Source organism: Balaenoptera ricei, chromosome 16 (assembly GCF_028023285.1).
Source record: "Balaenoptera ricei isolate mBalRic1 chromosome 16, mBalRic1.hap2, whole genome shotgun sequence".
NCBI classification, from domain to species: Eukaryota; Metazoa; Chordata; class Mammalia; order Artiodactyla; family Balaenopteridae; genus Balaenoptera; species Balaenoptera ricei.
Genome location: NC_082654.1, coordinates 110,770,770 through 110,795,314, shown reverse-complemented (window position 1 = coordinate 110,795,314; position 24,545 = coordinate 110,770,770). Strand labels below are relative to the sequence as shown.

The 24,545-nt window shown below is 35.5% G+C and overlaps 1 protein-coding gene across 4 annotated transcripts in view; it reads left to right on the top strand.

Annotated features, from left to right (window-relative positions):
• The window catches only part of ARID4B (AT-rich interaction domain 4B), a 126,617-nt gene that overhangs the window by 61,015 nt on the left and 41,057 nt on the right, over positions 1-24,545 (top strand). For all 4 annotated transcript variants that reach the window (XM_059900452.1, XM_059900451.1, XM_059900449.1 and 1 more), the window contains exons 7-13: positions 2,277-2,368; positions 11,450-11,588; positions 15,312-15,391; positions 17,116-17,192; positions 18,366-18,520; positions 21,662-21,734; positions 23,438-23,532. In XM_059900452.1, coding sequence (XP_059756435.1) covers positions 2,277-2,368; positions 11,450-11,588; positions 15,312-15,391; positions 17,116-17,192; positions 18,366-18,520; positions 21,662-21,734; positions 23,438-23,532 — 711 coding nt within the window. The remainder of the gene's footprint in view (positions 1-2,276; positions 2,369-11,449; positions 11,589-15,311; positions 15,392-17,115; positions 17,193-18,365; positions 18,521-21,661; positions 21,735-23,437; positions 23,533-24,545) is intronic.

The following is a 24,545-nucleotide window of genomic DNA, read 5'->3' as shown; positions in this document are numbered from 1 at the left end:
CAGTTGAAAACTCTGAAGAAAATTTAGATGAACTCCCAGCTCCATATTTCCTGCAGCCCATTTTAGGTAACAGGGCTATCGGCGTGTTTCCACCAGGCCTGTGGAATTTTCTTTGAGCCTTTGATATAGCCAGGAGTCTCTGGCTTTGCTTTGTTGGTTTGAGACAAGACAAAGTCTACCCTTACTCTTTTCTTACCTACCTTACCTACCCTTACTCTTTTCTGTCATGTGTAATAAAGGTGTTCCTGCTTTCCAGGATTGGGGCCAGGGACAGAGATATTGCTTCCTATTGTTCTAATTCTTTTTTACATACTAGGGAGAGATTGTGGTTTATTTGAGAATTCCTATATGTGATTCCTAGGTAACTCTTCTGAAATCCTGGATATTTTCTTTCCTAAATCAAGTGAAATGACTAGCAGATACTGAAAATAGAAATCACAGTACTTAATAGAAATCTCTGCTTTCAAGAGGGCAGCCTTAATTTTAGGGGAGGGGCATTTAATTCTTTTGTTAGCTTTACAGAAAGTGAAGCCAAATTAATTTATTTTTCCTGTTTACCAAATACAGTACTTTGAAATTTTCACCCTTGGGAAGCATAATTAGGAGTTAATGACAGGTCATTTCTGAAGAGGTTTTGTCTGGCATATTATTGTATTTGGGCCAGCTTTTGCCTCCACGTATTTTTTAAATGCCCGACTTACAAACTAAATTTGAAAGGTTAGATTTTCAGCCCTATAAAAGTTACGATTTTTGTCTGTCATTACTGCCTTTTTCTTATACTGTATTCTTTGTTGTTGGATATCTATATGTACCTTAAATATATTTACATATATTCTAACAAATTATGCAAAATAGATTAATATGCTTCCCCCTTTCATGTTTTAGTTCATCGTTGTTTCAACAAAATTATCTCAGTTTTAAAAATAAAAGTTAAAATTTTTCTTTTAAATATTAACATTAGTTTGTATTTAGATATTTGATCTTTAAGTTGATGGACACCCTTTTATATAACATTCTTGTTTGTAACTTTGAGAAGTCTTTATCCTAAGTAGTTCCTCACCCTCACTTCCACTCTGACAGTTTTCCTGGGCTCTTTAGTTCCCCTTGTGTTCATAAAAGTATCTGCAATAGCAAAGGTTCTGATGGAGGGATAAAAGGAATAGTAACTGTGGAAAATCATTAAGATGCAGAAAAAGTAAGAATATTACCAACATTGATATTCAGAGAATTAGTTGGGATAGCATCTTCAGATTGATACCTTAACTTTTTAGATATATAATCCTTTTCAGGAAATAGTGGCACGAAAAATCCAAGAAGTCTCTGATATGGAGAAATGAAGGGATTTCAGAATCCCTTTTTCTTCCTTCTGCTTTTAACCAACAACCAGTTCCTTCCCTGGAAATCATTATTTTTGAATGGGGTGAGGGACAAAAGGGTTGACGTGAATTACCAGTTGATAGCAAGAAAGAAGTGTTCATTTGTTTATTATTATCTTCATACCAAGCACAGTATTGGATGTTGCAGATTAAAAAGGAAGGGAAAATAAAATACTAACTGTAGAAAAACTGATTTTTACATTTTCTTCAAAGAAGGTTTCTTACAGGAAATTCCCAGGCTGTCTAGTGGTTAGGTGCTTTCACTGCTGGGGCCCGGGTTTGATCCCTGGTTGGGGAGCTAAGATCCCGCAAGCCGCAAGGGGTGGGGGTGGCAGGGTCAGGGGTTGGGGGAGAAAGGTTTACTGCAGAAAATGTTTGCAAAGTCATAATATAGGGTATCTGAAGCCCTTTTTTCAAGCAGTTGATGCTTATCCTGGTAATTTCGTTTCTGTTACTTATTAAGAATTCTGTCTTGTGGATTGGGATTCCCTATATGCAAAGAAAAATTTGAGCTGCAGTTGGCCCAGCCTAGGGGTTAGGTACTTGCACATAGGTTTCCTATCTCCCAAATCTGTTGTTTCCACTGAGTTTTATTTGTTTTGTTTTATATTTTAATCATTCTTAGAAGTCTGTCAATCCTCCAATAGATAATGAAATTATCTGGAGAGAACAACTAAATTTCTTTTCACTTTTTTTTTTCCAGCCATGGGCTCATTCATCTTTATTCTAATATCTTTGAAATGAGAGTTTTCTATCTTTAGGAAAGTTGTATTTTTGTCTCCCTCAGGGGAAGTTTTAAATCTCAAAATCTAAGCATATTCTTAAACTGATTTGGTTTAAAAAGAAAAAAAATAACGTGCAACGTAATAACTTTTGATGGGTTTATGTTCCTACCCACAGACATTAGACCAGCTCCCACTCACCAACCCTGAACATTTTGGCACTCCAGTCATAGGAAAGAAAACAAATAGAGGAAGAAGATCTAATCATATGTAAGTCCATTTTCATAACTGTTAGTTGAACCTGAATTCATTTCTCCTTCCAGTATTGTTTTAGTAGTTATTAATTTTAAATTGTAACTTGCAAAATGCTAACTGAATGGAAGAGTACTTTCAGACTCTTTGGCATGGGTGCTTGAGGTTCTCCATGCTCAGTCAACTGTAACAGCTATATTATTTATCTGCCTGCCGTTTCTCCTTACATGTATCTTGATGTCATTGTCAAAATGGAATTAGTCAATATTTCCTGAATGATACATCCTCTGTTTTCCTGATATCATGTTTTTTATTCATGCTGTTTTTTTCTGTCTTAAATGCCACCCTTCCATGCCACCGGCTCACTCATTCTTCAGTTCTTAACCAGAAATGCTCCCACATTTATGTGAACCATTTTATGCCTCCCCACTCTTTCCTTAAAAACAGACGTGTTTTTTTCTCCTCTGAGCCCTCTAAATCCTTTGCATTTATCTAATGTCATAGACAATATTTCACCTGTTATTATCATTGTCGTGTTTGTTTTCCCTTCCTAGTAATTTAAATCTTCCTGACAGCTGAACTATCTTATTTTTATGTCTTCTTACAGTTGTGACACATGTTCTACATGTTTAACAAATTACTGTCAATGAAATGTGCATAGGCTCCAAAAGGCTTTAAATTAAAAAGGATTACAGGATCAAAAAGAGTCATGAAATTTCAGGTCATCAGAGAGAAAGAAACAATCTTCAAACAGTTCCAGGAAGAAAAAATAATTTATTGCAAAGGAGTGAGAAGCAGAATGGCATCAGACTTCTCAATAGTAACACTAGATGCTAGTGGTCAGTAGAATGCAGAATGGAGGAATGGAAGTTTCTATTAAAGGGAGGACTTGTTATCTAGTATGATGCAACATTGGGGGGAAATTAAAGATATGCTGATAACAAATAGAGAAAAAAACAGTAAAGGCATTTAGTTACTCCCCTCAAAATTATATAAGAAAAGAACACTATATTAGTAGGATGGAGGATAGAGAGGTTGCTTAAATGTAAAAGTTAAGTCCTTAAAACAACAGGAAGTCAATACAATAACGTCTAAAATGTATAAATATAGAAATAGCGGTATAGGAATATTACTTAGAGATAAGGTATTAACTGTCAGAGCTGAAAGAGTTAAAAGCAGTTGCCTCCACAGAGCAGAAGAAAATGGGAGAGGATGGGGCAAGAGAATGTAGTTTTTAATTTATTCTGTTGGAGGATAAATTGTTTAAAAACGATTTTGAATATTTTACTCGGATAAAATTTTTAAAAATTTAATGTGCCTGAGCCAAATATTGTCAGAGTAGCTATTAAAAATATTGAATTGAATTATTGAAACTTGTAATGTAAGTGAATGTTTTCATTCAAAGTAATAGAGTCAGGTATTAAATCTAATAGGGGCTAAGCTTTGGAGATAAAAATTGGGTAAGCTCTATCTCTCATATAGCTTAGTTTCAGCCTTACAGCGAACTCATGAAGGTAGGTATTATTTTTATCCCTATTAAAAATTGGGGAAATTGGCCTCAGAGACAGCAACTAATCCAAGGAACACAGGAAGGAAGCGACCAGGACTTGAACTCACCCATGTTCCATAGGCCTTTTCCCATTCAATTGATTGACTCTGTTTTGTTTAGAGTACTACAGTTACTTTCCAAATGAGTTTTAACAGGAAATAAATAATGACTCATTTGAGGGAGGAAATTAAAAGACTAATCCTTGCATTGAAAAAATATTTAATATTACTTATTTTCCTACTAGTGATTTGGGCCATGCATTTCTTTTTCTCACATAACTCCGAATATTTTAGAAAATGTTTTTCTCAATTAATAGGTGAAAAATGTCTCTCACTTGCAGTGTAACTTGCTGGTGACTTGATTATTTTTAGGATACTGAGGTTGTAACTATTATTTACTCTTCTTCGTATAACTTTGAAAATATGAGTCTTCTAGCCAGAAAGGAAAATAAATGAAAAATGTGTAATGGCATTCTTAGTATGAAAGAGTCCTCTTGTGATTACTAGATGTTATTGTGATCTAATATTGTTCTCAGTTTTTTCAGAGGGCTATTATATTGCCATAAAATACTCACTGAAGCACTTATAGGTTAAATCTTTTGACATCTCTTTGAAAATTAATAACTTCAATTGTGAATTAAAATTTCATCTACCGTTGATCATTAGGGTCTTCCCGTAGCTTTATAGTCAACTCTTTTTTTTTATAAATTTATTTATAAATAAATTTATTTATTTACTGTTTTTGGCTGCATTGGGTCTTTGTCTCTGCGCGTGGGCTTTCTCTGGTTGCAGCGAGCGGGGGCTACTCTTCGTTGCTGTGAGCGGGCTTCTCATTGCGGTGGCTTCTCGTTGTGGAGCACGGGCTCTAGGTGTGCGGGCTTCAGTAGTTGTGGCGTGCGGGCTTCAGTAGTTGTGGCTCACGGGCTCTACAGCGCAGGCTCAGTAGTTGTGGTGCACGGGCTTAGTTGCTCCGTGGCATGTGGGATCTTCCCGGACCAGGGCTTGAACCCGTGTCCCCTGCCTTGGCAGGCAGATTCTTAACCACTGAGCCACCAGGGAAGCCCCTAGTCAACTTAATTAACTATGATTGATGATGTCAGAACAGTGAGGTGTGGGTGTATTTAATGTAAAATTATTTCATTGGCAAAGATTTTCCACTTCTCTAGCTCTTGAGAGTGGAAGTGTGGCTGAGTTAAGAGTGTGAACAGTAGGGACTTCCCTGGTGGTCCAGTGGTTAAGACTCTGTGCGTCCGCTGCAGGGGGCATGGGTTCGATCCCTGGTCGGGGAACTAAGGTCCAGAATGCCGCACGACCCCCCGCCCCCCGAAATAAAAGAGTGTGAACAGTGGAGCAAGATGGCATGGGTTTGACGCCTGCCTCTGCCACTTCTTTGCTGTGTAACCTTGGGCAGGATGCTTAGTCTTTTCATGCCTCAATTTTCTCATCTGTAAAATTGAGATAATAGTATTCCCTGTCTCTCAGAGTTGTTGCAAAGGTGAAATGAATTCTGTCTTTTAAAGGGTTTAAGTAGTAATCACTATGCAAGTACTGGATATCATCATCGTGTATTGAATGAAAAAACTTTAATGAAATACTAGTATGTAACATGATTTCGTTTACATGTAAAAATGTGTTTATATGTGAGTATGTAAAAATTCTGCTTGCTAGTGCTTATGTCCAACAGGAAGGACTGTTTTTGGCTATATTTTATGAATTTAAAAACAGTATTCCTGTATTGTGTATTATATACATATTATAGGGAAAGCAGTTTTTGAATCAAGAATTCTTTTAATTTTGAAAAAAATTGCATCTAATATTTAGACATATTTTACCTTTCTACAAATGTCATTCAGAAGTGTAAAAAATTTTTTTAAATAAGATAATTTATGGAATATCACATAGAATGGTCTACAAAAAGGACCAAACGGGAATTCCCTGGTGGTCCAGTGGTTAGGACTCCGTGCTTTCAATGCCAAGGGCCCAGGTTCAGTTCCTCGTCGGGAAACTAAGATCCCACAAGCCGTGCAGTGCGGCTCCCCCAAAAAAAGACCAAAAATTATAGTCTATTAAAATGTCTGCTATGTTCCTTAGCTGAGGTCTCCCTTTCTAGTATATGAGAAGAAAGCATGCATTTGTCACTGAGCAAGTTTATCTTTGCTTTCTAAAGACTCTAGCATTCTGAGTTAGTGATTTTCCTGTTGAGAATCTGTGTGTAATGAAAGATTTGCTGTTGGGATCGTGTTGTACATGTGCAAAGTATGAAGGCAGGCAAAAGGTTGAGAATTACTAGTGTTGGAAATGAAGCGCAGCCCATGTGCAATCTTACTTTGCTTGCTGTTCCTTCCGCCTCACTACTGTGGTCTTTCTCACTGCCAAGAGACGTCATGATGTTCATGCTTAGTGCTTTAAGCCTTGGTGTGTAAGTGCCACAGGCAAGTACCACAGTTTAAAGTGCCCATCTCCTTAAATTACGCTTCCTCAAAGTTCTTTCTCCCCTTTCTTCAGAGTGATTTTCTGCAACAAAGTCTGGAACCTGGATCTTAAGGCCATTTATCTGACCTTCATTTCCTCTTCCATTACTCAACTCAAAAAGGTCTTCATTATGGTTCTCTGATTGCCATTTAAAATTTGTACAAAGATAAATAAGGTTATCTCTTACCAGGATTCCCCGGACTCCACTGTTGCAATGCTTTATCACTACCTTTGTTTTCTTTTAAGAACTGTTAATCCACATACCAGTTAATCTGCCTCCAGCTATTCCAAAATTATTTTTGATACCTTCCTTTAATTGTTTTATTTATACTCTGCTTTTAATCCTAATATATTCAGATATTTTATTTTTTAAAGATTATCATCCTCTAGCTTAATATTTTAAAGCAAGTTATTGATCCTTTTGATTATGTATAACTTGAGTGAATTTTGCCCTTATAATTTACATTGTATGCAGAGGTTTTCTTTGATTCTACCTAAAGAATAGAATTCTGAAATTATAGAAGTATTTGTGCCCCTCTCCCTCAAAAGTTTTTTCCAATAACCTGGCAAAAGTACATATGCAACTGCTATTGTAGGAAAGCAGTCTACTTGCTGTTATCCTTCAGAAAAAGGATAAAGCATAATAAGGCTTATAATGATATTTGTTAGAGATTATTTGTGGGTACAGGTTCTACCCAGTGACAGTGCTAAGATTTACCCAATAGACTAGTGATATGTACCTGCAGACCTTTAAAAAAAAATTTTTTTTTGAGATATAATTCACATGTAAAATTCACCCTTTTAAAGTATTCACTGGTCAGTGTTTTTTAGTATATTCACAACATTTTTACAACCAGCACCACTATCTAAGTCCAGAAGTTCTTTTTATTATTCACTGCTTTATTCTGATATGAGAATTTGATTCTAGTTTCCTTCTTGATAAAAATTGGGAAAAAATTCAAACCCTTTTAGTAAGTCTGTACATGTTCTTATGTTCTATATGTTTTAATCTCTAAGAAGCTACACGTTTTCAGTCTTCCTGATACTGACTAATACAGATTTTTTTTTAAAAATATATTTATTTAATTTATTTATTGTTTTTGGCTACATTGGGTCTTCGTTGCTGTGCATGGGCTTTTCTCTGATTGTGGAGAGCAGGGGCTACTCTTCGTTGCGGTGCGCGGGCTTCTCATTGCGGTGGCTTCTCGTTGCGGAGCACGGGCTCTAGGCACGTGGGCTTCAGTAGTTGTGGCACGTGGGCTCAGTAGTTGTGGCTCGCGGGCTCTAGAGCGCAGGCTCAGTAGTTGTGGTGCACGGGCTTAGTTGCTCCGCGGCATGTGGGATCTTCCCAGACCAGGGCTCGAACCCGTGTCCCCTGCATTGGCAGGTGGATTCTTAACCACTGCGCCACCAGGGAAGCCCCTACTAATACAGATTTTTAAGTTACTGTACAAAATTTGAAACTGTGAGTTAGTTGTTTGAAAGAATAAGGATCATTAAAGTCCGAATTGCATTTCAGAGATTGAGCCTCTGCAGCTTCTGGCTCAATTTTATATTTGTACCTCATCATTTGATATTCTTTGGCAAGTGTCTTGTCTAAAGTTCTTCTTACTTGATTTACAATTAATTTACAGTTAATAGTGATATGTGATCAGCTTTAAGTGTCTAGCTGTTAGTTTGTTTGGTAAACATTCTCATGTAATTAGCTTTGTTTCCAGTGGCATCATCAGACGTTATTTCAGAGACAGTATATTATTTTGTTGTGGCTCGATAAACACATACCTGGTACCAGAGAAGCAACAGTGTCAGAGGGGAATAAACACCAAGCAGACTCTCTGCTTGTTCTATCTTTGCTCCCTTAACATATTTCTGATGCTCATTTATTTTAGTATATCAGTTTATTGAGTACTAGTCTTACGTAAACAATTTCCTGGCTAAACTCCACTAAAAGGTAAAGTTAAAAGGAGCCTTAGGTATAATGGTATGGTTAATACTGGTTGTATACATTATACTGATTGTATACATTTTGCGATTTCAGGAGAAATAGAAATCAGAAGTACCACAGTAAAAAGAAATAAACCTATTCAGTTAATTTACTTAGTCAACAAATATTTATTGAGCATCTGCACTGTGCCGAGCACTGTTCAGGTACTTGGGATATATCAGTGAACAAAACAGGCATTTATAAAATCTCCGGGGCACCTCCCTGGCGGTCTAGGAGTTAAAACTCTGCGCTTCCACTGCAGGGGGCATGGGTTTGATATCTGGTTGGGGAACTAAGATCCCACATGCCCTGCAGTGTGGCCAAAAAAACCCCTCTGCCTTTAGAGCTTACATTCTCTCGTATGCGGGGAGATGGACAATACAGAAGAAAACAGAAGAATTAAGTAAATTATGTAGTATGATAGATTTGTAAGTGCTGTGGAAATAATAAGAGTAAGGTTGGGCGGGGGGATTGGGATGGGCAGGTTATAAATTTGAATAAGGTGATCAGAGTAACGTAATTGAGGTGACATTTGAACAGACACTTAGAGGAGGTGAAAAAGTTTCCACATGTCTGGGGATAAAGCATTCTAGGCTGTTTTCTCTGGCAAGGGGAGGAGTAGTTGGTGGAGAAAGTGAGGTCAGGGGATCTTCTGTTTTTTTTAAGTGGGAGAAGTAACAGCATTTTCTTAGAAATAACACTATACTGGTAGGACTCAATCTAGTAGAGGCAGAAAAATTGATACAGGAGAGAGAAGCGAGCATTGCTGGAATAAAGGCCTGAGTAGGTGAGAGGGAGGAGGAAATCTAGTCCACGAGCGGGGAGTGGTTTTGGAGTGGAGTCTGGACATGCTGTGAGGTGGACGGATGTTTTATGTAGCCGGTCAGTTTACATTTCTATATATGTAACTTTCTTGTGTCTGGAGTCTTCACGTTTGTTAAGTCTTATGAAAGAAATTAGAATTTTCTTTACTGTTGCAGATGACTTTGTTAGCCAAGTAAAGCCCAGTTTTCTCTTTCTATGTTTTACAGATTTGATTAATGTTATTTGTGACATTGTGACTTTCTGTCTTGCTAATGATAATGGCATAAAGAGTGTCCATAAAACCCCAGCTGAATGAGTCTTCTGTGACTCCTTTGACAAAAGCAGTAATTATGGTTTTAAGTTTGGTTGTGTTGTCCTTGAGAAGTTCTTCTAATCAAGTAGAAATCAGACTTGTGAAGTCTGTCATTATTATCCCAAGCTTTGTGCCAATTTGTAAGGTTTTATGCTCAGCTAATATGAAGGTATGTTGGTTTTTCCTGCTACCTATTACCTACTTTCTAAGTAAGGGTTAAACTGCTTTAAGTGCCATTTGAAGTACAGTAGTTCTACTCAGTAGCAAATTTTGAAGATTTGGTTGTTTTTTTTTAAATTTATTTATTTTATTAATTGTTTTTGGCTGCGTTGGGTCTTCGTTGCTGTGCGTGGGCTTTCTCTAGTTGCGGTGAGCGGGGGCTACTCTTCGTTGCAGTGCACGGGCTTCTCATTGTGGTGGCTTCTCTTGTTGCAGAGCACGGGCTCTAGGCACACGGGCTTCAGTAGTTGTGGCACGTGGGCTCAGTAGTTGTGGCACACGGGCTTAGTTGCTCCGCGGCATGTGGGATCTTCCCGGACCAGGGCTCGAACCCATGTCCCCTGCGTTGGAAGGTGGATTTTTAACCACTGCACCACCAGGGAAGCCCTGCTTTGTTTTTTTATCAGGGGACAATTTTTGGGTTAATTGAGTGATCACTGAAATTAGATAGTGATATTCCCCCTATCACTCTAAAATGTTTAATAGTATTATAATAGGTTTTGCTTCCTTTATATTTACGTTGGAATATATAAATATATATTGGAATACATTGGAATATATAAATATAAAAGGATGACATTTATATTGTTATCCTGTTTTATTTTATAAAAATATCATTTTTATTTTATTATATTTCTCATTCTCTTGCAGTCTATTCAGCATTCTTAGTATCATTACTTATTCTGGGCATTTTTTTTTTTTTTGATTCATAAAGCTCATTTAATTTTTATTGGAGTATAGTTGCTTTACAGTGTTGTGTTTCTACTGTACAGCAAAGTGACTCAGCTATACGCATACATATGTCCCCTCTTTTTTGGATTTCCTTCCCATTTAGGTCACTACAGTTAGGTCACTGGGCATTTTGAGCACAGTTATTAGAATCTGTTTTCTTTACCCCTAATTGTGGGCTTTCTGGGAACCAGCTTCAGAATTTGTTTTTGTTTTTGTTTTCCTTTTTACTATATTTTCCTCTAACATCAGATGGATGGTTTTGGATAGTTCCTTTTTCTTTTTTCTAACTTACTAGTCCAGTATACAATGTAACTGAAAGGAATTTTTAGCATAATACAAAAGAACCATATTGTGCATCTTAGGAATATGTAGTTTGTGTATATTTGTTATTAAAGACAGCAGTGGTGCTCTCTTACCAGAGTGTTTCCTCTCCCCAGCCTGACCCCCATTAATAAAGATCTGCCTTCCCCTTTTTAAAATTAGCTTTGGAGGAATTCCCTGGCGGTCCAGTGGTTAGGACTCCAGTGCTCTCACTGTGGTGGCCCGGGTTCAGTTCCCTGGTTGGGGAACTGAAGATCCCATAAGCCGTGTGGTGTGGCCAAAATAAATAAATAAATAAAATTAGCTTTGTACTGGGAGTGTAAAACTACCACCTCCAGAATTCCTTTAATTTGAGAGGAGGATCTAGTATATTTTAGTGCAGTACTGGGATGCTTCATATGGAGCCTTTAGCTTTTTGATAATTTGGGGACCAGTGTTATTCTGTTCTGATTTTTCCCTTAATCTTTTAAAATAGCACTAAATAAATCCAGAAGATTTTTAGGAAAATGGATTGCTTTCCTCTAATGATAACCTTTTTAAAATTATTCTTTAGAAATTTAGAAAATTATTTAAAAATTTAAATTAGCCATTCTGTAGGTTGTAGGAAACGGGGTAAGATTTCTAGAATACCTGTTTTCATCAGCTTGGTGTGCTTATTCTTTGTGAAGATAAAATACAAATATTTCATTTTTTTTTCTTTCCCTAGACCAGAGGAAGAGTCTTCTTCATCCTCCAGTGATGAAGATGAGGATGATAGGAAACAGATTGATGAGCTGCTAGGAAAAGTTGTATGTGTAGATTACGTTAGTTTGGATAAAAAGAAAGCACTGTGGTTTCCTGCATTGGTGAGTAACTTCAGTATGAAAGAGTTTAATTTTCAACTATATAAGTTCATGAAGAAAACAGTTGATTTTCTTACTAGTGTTTTTTCATAGGTACAAAATGGGGAAATGGTTTTAGCATCATTCAGGTCACACAAAATTACTTTGAAAGTTATTTCTGAGTACAAAGAACTCCTGCAGTCATCCGAGAAAGGATGAAAATCATGATAATTTTAGAGGCTAGGTATGTTATACTGCTCAATTTTGGGTGAAAAATTCCTCATGCAAACTTTTAAAACTTCTAAATCTACCATGCAAAAGGCTGCAAAAGAAGAACAGAATCTTGTTTTCTACTGTTGTCTACAAATGATGTCAATTTTTCATCCTTTTTGGTAAACACTTTGTATTCTTTATCCCGAGTGTTAAGTGTTTTGCACAAAATAAGTGCCCAATAATTGTCAACTCTTACAGTTATAATTAAAACTGATGAGGGCAATTATTTTAATAAATTTAAATACTTTATGATACGTTTGTACTTCTGCATATATCCATCTATCCATTTATTGGATGCCTGTTATGTGTAAGGATTGTGCTAAGGTCTTTATGCTGATTATGAGGTATGTATTATTTATCCTCATTTAGAGATAAGGAAACTGAGTGTTAGAAGGGTTAAGTAACTTGTCAAGCTTTGGGTTAATGGCAAGCTAAAAACTTAAGTGTCAGTGTATGTGATCATTTCTTTTTTCCTAAAGCACTAAGATTCTTTGGAAGAATTTCTTTTGAAAACATGTTTTAAAAGAGCATTGTGTGTCTTTTTCTAAAACAAAAGGAACATTAAAATTTGCACTTTAGTATTTTCAGTATTAATTTAAGATTCTCTCATCATAATTTCTAAATAGTTTCCTTGATGATGAGAAAAATATTTAAAGATATACAATACTGAAAGGTTAGTAATCTGCTTAGTCAACGATTTTATCATTATTTTAAAAATCTTAGCATTAGTGATACATATTATCCTCCCCACAAATTTGAGATCTTTTGGAAAGTGATAAATAATTTTTGTCAACTAGAGTGTGAAATTGTGTTTTGAGTCAAACAATCTTGACATAGTCACATAAACAGTATTTGCATTTCTATTTTTAAAATTAGTGTTTATAAATTGAGTAAATTTTAACAAGTGCTTGGTAACATCATGTTAGAGAACAATTGCATACTTCTAGGAACTATTAATAGCCACCATGTTTTGAGCACTTTCCCTGGCCAGGCACTGTGCTAGCTTGTTCATGTAAGCACATGGTCTCATTTAATCCTAATTGAGGCTGAGACATAAGTGGTATTTACCCCCATTTTAAGGGGAGGAAATCTTAGCTTCCCTGACTCACGCAGTCCTCTTTTTTAGTTTCCTTCACTGTTTCTCCTCTAACCAAGCTTTAAATGTTGTTGTTCAAGGTTCAGAATATATCACATTGTATTCTCTTTAGGGTGATCTCATCCCCTTTTATAGCATTGGTTGCAGAGATAATAAACTGAAATGTCTTAGGGACCAAAGAAAATCACATGCATGGGTGAATGGGATAAAATGTGGATTGTAGTTCCTGTAACAGAATGGAGAGTGAACCCACTTACACGCCATCGTCAGCACTGGCCAAAGCTGTCACGTGTATGGTTTTCAAAATCCTAAGCTCGTGAGAAAGAAAAAAATGTGTGATTTTGGCTCACAGTTTTAGAGCCCTGATATTTAGACTGTTTACTCCCAAGTTTACAGCTTAGAGTTCAGACCCCTACTCTGAGCTCTGGACCTGGGTATCTATCTATCATTATCTCCACTTGGCTGCCCTTTAGTCACCTCAAAATTTAATAAGACTAAAGCTAAATTTATTCTCTCCTCCCTTATTCCCAAACATGACCCTTCTCCGTTGTTTCCTCTCCCTGTGAATGACACCATTTGCACGAGGCAGAAGTGTAAGCATCCTTTTCTCTGTCATCTCTCCACTTCCCTAATTATCTCTAATATTTCTTGTTCCTCTAATTTGCCATCAGCACCAGTTTACATCCAGGTCACCATCTCTCACCTGGAAGATTTGCAGTAGCTTCATCTCTTCCAACTCTTGTCCTTCTCTGGTCCATTTTCTTTATGACAGTCAAAGTAATCTTTTAAAAGGCAATTCTATTATGACATTATCTTGCTTTGGATCCTCCCCTTGAAGAGTTTAGATTTTATCCTCAGAATTAACATGGCCTACAAGATTGACAAATCTGAGCTCTGCTTACCTCACTCATTTAGCCCAGGCAGAACGTTAGCTACATTGACCTTTTGCGTCCTAGAAGGGGCTCCACTGCTTGCTGTGTCAGGCCCTTCGCGTAATTGTTTCCTCTGCGTGCAGCGCAGCCCTGTGGCACACACGTGTGCACACGTACACCCTTCGTCAAGCCAGTTCCTGCTCAGCTTTCAGAGCGGAGCTGAAATGTTGTGTCCTCAAGAAACTGGTCCCTGACCACCTAGATAAGGACTTATCACAATAGCAGTTAAATAAATGTGCACTTACTTGTTTAGTGCTTGTCTTTCCAGCTAGACTACAAGCTCACTGTGGGGAGGAACGGTGACTGATTAGGCCTCTGTGGTCCAGTACGGTACTTTGATGAAATAGTTAATATTTGTAGAGTGGCTGGATGAATGAATGAACAGGTATTAAGTACTTACTTCTGGACTTTTTTGAAATGATAGGAAAGTTTTCGTAGATGCTAATGCATGTAAAAGACTTTCATGAGTGAATTATTTCATAATGCCATCAACATTTAAGCAACGCTTAATGCAGTGCAGTTACAATTATGGAAATTGTTAACCTTTTAAAGACTGAACTAGAACTTACCTGTTTCTCACTCCTCTCAAACCTGTGGTGAGAATACATGCCTTTATGTACTATTGTGTCATTTTTCAGAGCTAATGAGACAGTCCTTAAAACAAATCTGTCATACTTAGCCCATTTTTCATTAAAAACTATAACTACACTATTGTTCTTGGTATATATAGTGGGCTATCTCGGGATTAAAATAATAAAAATTTATAGGTGTCTTAACGTTAGTATTACCTTTGGGAAGGCATGCTTTATCCTTACTTTAAATAATAGTTGAGATGACTTCAAATAAAATAAATATTTTATTTTGTTCATAATAAATCTTATACAGACTCCAGGAAGGTACCCAGTTTAAAATGCTTACTTTTTAGAGTGGGTAGTATTATGGAGAAATTTTAGCATGTGTTAACGTGTATATTTAAATGTAAATAATCAGTAGAACGTCATCTCTGTCTTTTTTAAGATAGAGACTGCTCTGATTAAGGTTCTGATATCTGATCCCATTTTGGTCCCTGCTGTTCTCTTAGCCCTGCTGCAGATCCTTTGTTAGGACTAGCTCTCCCTCTTTTTCCACCCCTGAGCTACTCTCATTCCAGCTTTCTATTTCTGCCTAGACTTGGTCCACAGCTTCAGTCTAGTCATAGCCACAGTTCTGCTCTCAGCACCGTGCCTGTGTCAGAAAACAATGTGGATAATCCAGAGAGCTGGAAGGATAAACTTAAAATTACTTGTGTGTGTTCCCACATGTGTGTGTAGCTGTTTACCCTCAAACTAAAATTAGTTTTTAAATTTTAAGCTGAAACTATTTTGAAAAGGATTTAAATAATTGATACTTATATAACTATCTATAAATGTGCTTTTAGTTATAATAGTTTCACACTTTTTTTAAAAGGTGGTTTGTCCTGATTGTAGTGATGAAATTGCTGTGAAAAAAGACAATATTCTTGTTCGATCTTTCAAAGATGGCAAATTGTAAGTATAATTCACTTGGTATGAAAAATATGCTGTTTTTCCAGATTGGGATGGTAAATTAGAAATTAGTTATTTCCAATGACCTTATGCTTTTCCTTCTCATCATACGGAATGTTTCAGAGTATGATCATTTTTCGTATTATCATTAAGTATAGTAGTCTTATGATATGTCTTTTCTTGTTCATTTGGTCTTTTCTAAACTAGACTCTAAGTGCTGTCTAATTTGTCAGTATTTGCCTGTGTAATAGCTGATGATTTATTGAGGAAAATTCGATATATCTACCACATCTAAGACTTGATTGATATTGATATATTTATTGTTTTTGAATGTCTAATTAGGATCTTCTCTCATTTTTAATTATGTCTACACGGGTTAGTGTTACCCTGTTGTGTAACATGTGACTTCTGCAGTAGGGCTGAGGATTAAAGTGAGTTACTATAAATGTATGTTAAGTATTAAGAAAGTGACCTTTCATGTAGAACTTTTCTGGAACTGAAAAACTATATTTTTTTCTTTCTTGAAGAATTGTGTGACTAGAAAATCCATGTATTTTATATTTTGCCTTATTGGGTGACTATACTTTAAAAGAATCATCATGCTTTAAGATTGGTGTTCGGGTTTTCAAGTTCTGAAATGTGATTTTTAAAAACAATCTATATGAAACTCACTTTCACAAAATGGAGATAATCAGAGAAATTTGAACATTGAAATTGAATACTGGTTTGATGATATTAAGAAATTACTGTGAATTTTTAAATGTGTGATAGTGATATGGTTATATTTTTAAAAGAATTTTCTTTTAAAGCTCCGTAATGAAATATTATAAATTAAATTATATAATGTATGTCTGGGATTTGCTTCAAAATAATCCAGTTGGGGTGGGAGGTGGTAGGTAGGGGTATAAATGAAACAGTGACTCTGAGCTAATGATTATTGTAGTTGGGTAATGGATATGTGGGACTTCATTGTACTGTTCTGTCTACTTTTGTATATATTTGAAATTTTTAAATAAAAAGTTCAAAAAAGCAGGCTGAAAAATGTATTTGGAATAGTTTTTAGGCTTTTGTGGGTTGGTTGAGACAAACCAAGTGCAGAAAAGATGAATGATGATTTATTAGTGTAAAACAGGAAATATATATGATGTATATGATAGAATGAACCTCTCCCAGTTGCTTGCATCCAACCCCTCCTTATGGTTGCTAAGTTCCATGAAAAACCTTAAATTATATATTAGAAGTTTGCTTGTGAACCTAGAATTCAGTTTAAGAAAAAATTGTTACATTTTACATTATAAAATAGTACATGTTCTTCCAGTCTTAAATTTAGTAATTTCTTGTGCTTATCCTAAGATGATGACCAATTCTTGCTATTTAACTTATTTTTTATTGGATTGATGCATTCTGCTATCCAAACATTTTAATTTATTATTTTCAGTGTTTCAGTATTTTTAGTATTGCATTTAGCTAAGTCCTCTGATATTTGAGAATACCTTGTTGTTTATAAAACATCTCTTAAGGTGGGGTCCTTCTGTAGATGATTACATATTTTAACATCCTGCCTAGCATTTTATTTGGGACTTGCAACCCTGTATGCAATCATTTTCATTGTAAATGTCAGTATTCCCATGTTTTCAGTATCTTTCTGTGGTAGGTAATTGGACTCTTAATTAATCTCTGTTGTATTTTTGTGGGTTTTTTCCTTTAAAATTAAAAAAATAATATAGTACTTCAGTACCAAGAAAGGATGTCCATGAAATTACTAGCGACACTGCACCAAAGCCTGATGCTGTATTAAAACAAGGTAAGGATAATCTTGGAACAAATTATAGTTAATTTAAAAACTGATGGGGAATTCCCTGGCGGTCCAGTGGTTAGGACTCTGGAGCTTTCACTGCTGGGGCCCGGGTTCGATCCCTGGTTGGGGAACTGAGATCCTGCAAGTTGCGTGGCATGGCCAAAAAAAAAAAAGTAAAAAGTATTTTTGAAGATTAAATATTCTTTTGGTCTTAAAATTTTTTTTAAGTCTTTGAAGTTACATTTGGTTCTATGTGACTTATACTTTTGTAAACCCACGTGCCTTTTGTTATCATAGGTATTCTTTTTCTTTTTTTTAGCTTATAATTGGGACAATAATCTAAAAATGGGAAAGAAAAATATCATCAGCTGTTACTGTAGTCTGACTTTTGCCTAGTAAATAAAATATTAGTTCCTGAGGATGGTAGAAACAGGAATCAAAGTAATTTTGATTTGGCATTTCTTATAACCGTAGTTCTATTTTATTAAGGAATACGTGATAATTGCATCTCTTACTTGATTTTTGGCATTATAAATAGCTGTTTATTTTTTCTTTGACCGTGTTCACTGAATCAAATAATATGCTATGTAGACTGGTTAAAAATCATCAAGAATTTATGGTTTAGAATTTATTTCCATGTATTATAAAGTGAGAATAACTGTCTAGCTAATTTTGGTTTAAGCTAATTGTTAATATAACTTTAATTCAGGCTTAACGAAAAATGTAGAGGACATATTTATAGTATATTTTCAGGTATTGTGTGTTATTACAATGACTCTGTGCCTGGTATATAATACTGTTTAATAATCTCTTTTTTTTTGATAAAACAATTAAAGATTTACCTATCTTAAAGTGTTTTTTTACTAGACACTCTTAATTTTCATTTAAAAGAAGAAAACTGCCCCTTTTCTCTTGTCTTTGTTTGAACCTAAGTCACCTTCAAATGGTAGCAGTTTTGCCATCTATAAAATGGGTGGGTGCCTAATGCCTAAGATTGTTAAGATTAAATGAGTTGCTGCATGGGAAAACAGTTAGCACAGTGCCTAGCTCATAGCAAACACTTCATAAATGCCAGTGGTGGCAGCACAGTAGTTTTTTATTTCTCTATCCTGTTAGTAGTTTTAGACAAATCAGTTGTCTTAATTTCTCCAGTTGATATAGTTTATGGTCTCTTTCCAGCCTTTGATCAGGCACTTGAATTTCACAAAAGTAGAACTATTCCTGCTAACTGGAAGACTGAATTGAAAGAAGATAGTTCTAGCAGTGAAGCAGAGGAAGAAGAGGAGGAGGAAGATGATGAAAAAGCAAAGGAGGACAACAGCAGTGAAGAGGAGGTGAGTAAACATGGTTCACGCCTTTTCAAGTGAAGGACGCGTGCTTCCTTTGTGCATTGGGATTTGGCTAAAGTCATCAATCGCTTAAATATTTTTAGCATTAGAAGTATTTCATAATACAGTTGTGCTTGTGATATTCATCGTAATCAGGTAGTTTGCTTGCTTACCTTAAAACAGAAATATGGTCTTGTGAAATTAAAAATATTAAGTATAGTTATCTCAGTAACCTCAAAAATATTTCTTAATCTTCAGTCCATAATGTATGTGTCGAATCAATATGTTATACACCTGAAATTAATATAATATTGTATGTCGTCTATACTTCAATTAAAAAAATAAAAAGGGAAAAAAGTGTTTCCTAATCTTACTGTGCTTTTTGTTTATCAGGTGGTTAAGGAAATCCCTACCTAATATAGGAAAACTCTACTTTCATATGCTTTTTACCATCATGTAGACAGCTGTCACCTCATAGTATGTTTACATCTGCATATTTTATTAAAATACCTAGTAAAGTGTAAAATATGTCTTCCATCTAGTATTAAAGGAATAAATAGCAAAAAAAGTAAAGATTAATATCTCTTTGATTCAGAGAATCTTAAATGACTTTATCTAATACAAGTGGGTAGATAGTTCTAATTAGATCATAAATAAGACATCTGTCAATTTATATGGATCAAGGAGCTAAATTTAGATTTTATTGTAGCTGTTACTTTAGGTCTAGCAATGACAAGTACTGGGAAAAGATGCTCATAATATTACCAGTGACATTACACCACTGTGCTCTTTAATGGTTTGTTGGAAAACTTTATCAAAGTTATTGGGGGAATGGTGCAGATAGTGAAGCTGCAGTACGTGGCCATGAAGTGAATTGTATTTAATGTTTCTAGGAAACAAAGATAAGTTAATGTCAATATGTAATATTTTAGGTAAGTTATGGAATTCTGCCATTTAACTGTAGTAAGCAACTAGTAATGAAATAAGATTGTTTTAGAGTTTATGTTTTATAATATAGTGATCTATGACAGTGTGTGGTGTAAGAGTTTCCCAGGCTTCAGTCTTCTTCCCCACTGCCTTTTATTTAAAGTGCTCGGAGCCATCAGTTCCTTGCTTAAAACCTCTGCAGTTGCTTCTTATCACTCTGAAAATCAAGCTTCGCTTTTAGAACCTCCCTTTGTAGTCCCACCCCTGCCTTTTTTTATATTACTTCCCTTGGTATACACTCCTCCTTTTTTTGGGGGGGGTGGGGGGGTTGCTGCGTGGTGCATCTTGCGGGATCTTAGTTCCCTGACCAGGGATTGAACCCAGGCCACAGAAGTGAATGTGCTGAGTCCTAACCACTGGACTGCCAGGGAACTAACTCCCTACACTTCTACTTATGAACATTATGTTGCAGCAACATCAAATTACATAGCTCGTTTCTACTCACCTCTGCACAAACCAATACCTCTGCCTACAGTGCCCTCCCCCCATCAGCCTGACACAGTCCTGTTCGGTTTTTTAAATCCTACTGACATGTCCCCTCTGTAAAGGGAAACTTTCTGAGAACTATCACCTTCCTCACCTTAGGAAAAGTTAATCACTTGATTTGCTAATCTAAACTACTACTATTCCTTGTAGAAATTTTTGCCTACATATATACGTGTACATACATTTATTTTCTATTTGTTTTCTCTCCTACTAATCTGTAAGCTCCTCAACGGTAGGGACTCTGTCTTACTTGTACTCTGTCGTAGTGTGTAATGTGTAACAGATGATCAATAAGTATTAGTTATCAAAACTTCTGTCACTTAGATTTATGTTTTACAAATGTTTTTGTATAAGCAGATCTGGTTTCCAGTTTAAACATTTTTTTTTAAGTTAAATACAAACTTCACTTAAATTTTGTTGCAACAGGAATACATTTGACAGTTTATGTAAGTCAAATATTGTACCTTGGGGGCATTTAAGATAATATCTACTACCTTACCACAATCCAGTGTATGTGGACCATGTTTAAGTTGAGAAATACAGATTTATCCTGAGCAAACTAATAATTGTCGTTGATTCTTCTCTTCTAATTAGCAAGCATAATAGTTTATCAACATGAGTTTTTGTTGTTTTAACTTCCTTCCTTTTTTCTGCTAGCTTATAAAATAAAGAGGCAAATCTCACTCAAACAGTGGCTTTAGGCTCATGATTTTTAAAACTAAAATGATTTATTTAGACTACCAGTTGAAAAGTATGCTCCTGACTTTTACTATTAGGACTACATTTGTTTCAGCCAGAGTAACTGTAAAGCCTAGGTGTATGTTTTGAATCACTTCCTCTGCGGTTACTCCTGATCATGTTCTGTAATGGCAGGTGCCATCACTTTTTTCTCTTTTATTTGACTCAGCACCTTGCGTAGTGCCTACACTTACCGGTGCTCATTAAATGTTTGTTGAATGGCTTGATAGTCACTGAATTGATGAGTTCTTCCATCTCACCTACTACCCTGCTCCTTGCAGGTTGCTTCAGGACCAGCTCCCTACTGCCACAGCCCCTGGCCACAGCAGCAAGAAGCTAGTCCCTCCCTTGTAATTGATAAATCGGGGAACTATTTTATTACTTGAAGATTTCCCTAAGTCTGAATCTTCAGGTATTGTAGATCAAGTTTGTTCCCCACTTTACTGATTTTATAAGCTCGAAGCACTATACAGTGGGGCCGTATATAATGAAGGATAATTGTAGTTGCAGTTAATGGGACCCACACTTGTTTAGTTCCTTGAGGAGCAATAATAGAGTTAGTTTTGATGGTGAACCCTGACCCAATTTAATATAAGTGAGAGTAGGTCTTCTTGAGCCTATGACCCTGATGAAAGACTAGATCTCTGATCTGGTAAAAAGTTCGTGAATCATTTTGCTGGTCTCATTTCTTACATGAGCATTTACATTTGGAATTGTCACTATTGAGATACCTTTTAGGACATATTTCTCTGTAAAGCATAAAATGTTCAGGCTTTCTGGTTTTGAATAGCTTAGTGTTAAGAAATAATTTTAATTTGGTAAAAAGCCTTTGAAATATTCTAGTATTAGTCTTTGCTGTTGGTAGGAAATCTACTTGTGTTAGTAAAATGCTTAACTGAGGAAAATAATATTCTATTCTTCTGTGACTAAAATTAGGAAGAAATAGAACCATTTCCAGAGGAAAGGGAGAACTTTCTTCAACAGTTGTACAAATTTATGGAAGATAGAGGTGAGTGTTTTTTCTTTTATTCATCATGAATGTAGGTATCAGATAATTAATATCTTAAAATAAGAATTCTGTTTATTAAGCTGCATGTCACTGGTAATCATGGCTATCTTTTTGATTTCCAATCACCAGCATCCTAGTATAGTGTCTGTCACATAGGAAGTGGAATATGGAATTTGACAGTATTTTGATGGATATTATGGCCATGGACCCATAAATTACTGTATTCTGTCCTGTCTGTCCCCCCACTCATTTATGGAAACCCCCCCCCCCAAAGAACTCTTACACTAGGAAACAGTAGCAGAATGGGAATCAGAGTACCATTTTACTTGAGCCTACATACATGCCTGTAGAAAAGCCTCTTCTCTAAAATCACTGTTTGCTATTCCCAGCATGTGTGTATGTTTGTGTATGTGAGTGAGCGAGAGAGAGAGAGAGAGAGAGAGAGAGAGAGAGCACACATTCTAAGATGGGCCTTATAAGTCTTCTTATAACCTAGCCACATAGAACTAAGAACAGAATTAAACCATCCATAGAGAAAGGTGACCAAGTCTCAAGGTGAGCCTGGGCTTAACTTATCGAATCTGCTTTTGTGGTTTAAGAAATAAGAGCATTGGGGGAAAGAGGAATGGATACCTAGCAATAACTTTTAATTTGCAGTGATGATGTAGTCCACCGGTAACTATGGCCCTGTTACTCTCTTTCTTATCTGCTGTTCAGAGTATAGTTTCTCCTTTCCTGGGAAGATGCTAGAAAAGGAGTGGTGAGAGGCAGAAAGCTTTCTAGCTTAAGGAGAAGGACAAAATGAATGAATAATACTTGAAAGTGCTACTGTGCTCTGTGAATTAATGTTTTTTTAATCCAGTTTTGTATTGTTGATGAGTAGAAACTGGCTTGGTCTTCTTTTTGCTCTCATAAATCATAGTGGCTACTACAATGTGGGTATCTTTTTATTCTTCAATATAAAATGTCCTTGATTCCTATATTATTTATTTGTATGAATGGAGGCTTGGCCTAAGAAGGCAGGCTATTTCTTAAGCTTTTTTGTGTAAGATAAATAAAAAAGTGAAGAAAATGAATAAAATCTAATACTAGAAAAGAGTGAAAAATGTGATTATGCCAGTCGTATGTTTTTTGGAAAGGGCAGTAAGTTTTGTATCTCTATCCTGTTGTTTTCTCTACCACATCCTAACAGTTTGATAGTTTTAGTGTCCTTCTACATTTTCATTTTTCACATGTTAGAATAAACAACACTATAGCTTTATTCTAGAATTATTCTTTAGAATAGTAGAAAATTAGTAAAATACAAAGGAAGTATCATAAAGATAACTCTCATTGTGACGCAGTTGCCCATCAATTATCTCAAAACTTTTTTCAGTTCTACCAAACCTTGTTACCCTGATTTTAAAAAATTTTTGTTGGTATTCTGTTTTGCTTCATTTAGTATTTATTCTTTTGCTCATCAGGGGAATGAAAGTTGAATGAAATCATATAAATAAGGTTTCAAAAATCTGATATAGGAAAAAAAAAATTTTAATGAAATGGGTTTAAGTACTAGATATCATGTTTTTGATTAACAAGGGATTTTTTTCCCTCATATATACAGACTTTGCACTATGTATATTTGGTGGTAATGTGTGAATCTTTTCAAAGTTTAAGTTAAAAATATAGCATGGTTCTAATATATTTCGTGTTTCCTTTAATAGGCACACCCATTAACAAGCGACCTGTACTTGGATATCGAAATTTGAATCTCTTTAAGTTATTCAGACTTGTACACAAACTTGGAGGATTTGATAATGTAAGTATTACGATCAAAAGTGAAACATGTTTTTCATACATGTTTTCTCATCTAAAAATTATCTAAAATTGTCTATTAATAAAAACCTAAGAATAAAAGGAAAAGAAAATGGAGAGTACAAGTTAGAAACAGCTAGCTTCCTCAGTCCAAATTTAAATTTAATTAAAGATTTTAAAAAATGAGCTTTCTGATTTACTGTTAAATTTGTCAAACTTTCATAAACTACCTGAGTTATAACACAACCATATTAGTGGAAATTCTTTCTTTCTCTGTCTCTTTTCCATTAGACTATAAGGGATCTGTCTTAATATTCTTTATATCCTTAATCTCTACCACTGTGCCTTATATATGTAGAAAACATTATTTGCGTATATATGCAGAAGATCTTTGTTGAACTGAAGAAATTATCTTAAGGTTGCCATGATGTATGGTGCCCATCCAGTTAAGACTATTCTGGAGGAAAAAAAAGTATTCTGCATTACTAAGATTCATCAAATTGCTTTGATTTATTATCTTATATATTTTATGGGAAATCATACATCATTAAAAATTTTTTATCTCTGTCTTTTCATTAAGATTTTGATTTAGGAATATGGATGTTTTCTTATTTATTATATATAGCAGGGTTTCTTTAAAAGTCAAATGGGGACTGCTTGGCAGTCCAGTGGTTAAGACTCCGTGCTTCCATTGCAGGGGGCGCCGGTTCGATCCCTGGTTGGGGAAGTGGGATCCTGCATGCTGTGCTGCGCGGCCAAAAAAAAAGAAAAGTCAGATGGCCTAGTATTTCAACATTTGTAATTCTCTGAGATTTGTTAGAATACCAAAACTTACTTTAAAACATTGTTGTAAACCAGATTTTTGATTTAGAATTTATCAAGATTGATATTTTTCATTCCTTGAGACTGGAACCAACAAATATAGGAATATTTGTGTGTATACACACACACACACACACACACACATATACACATATATAGTATTTATCAAACTTTTATCACATTCCCACCTTTTAA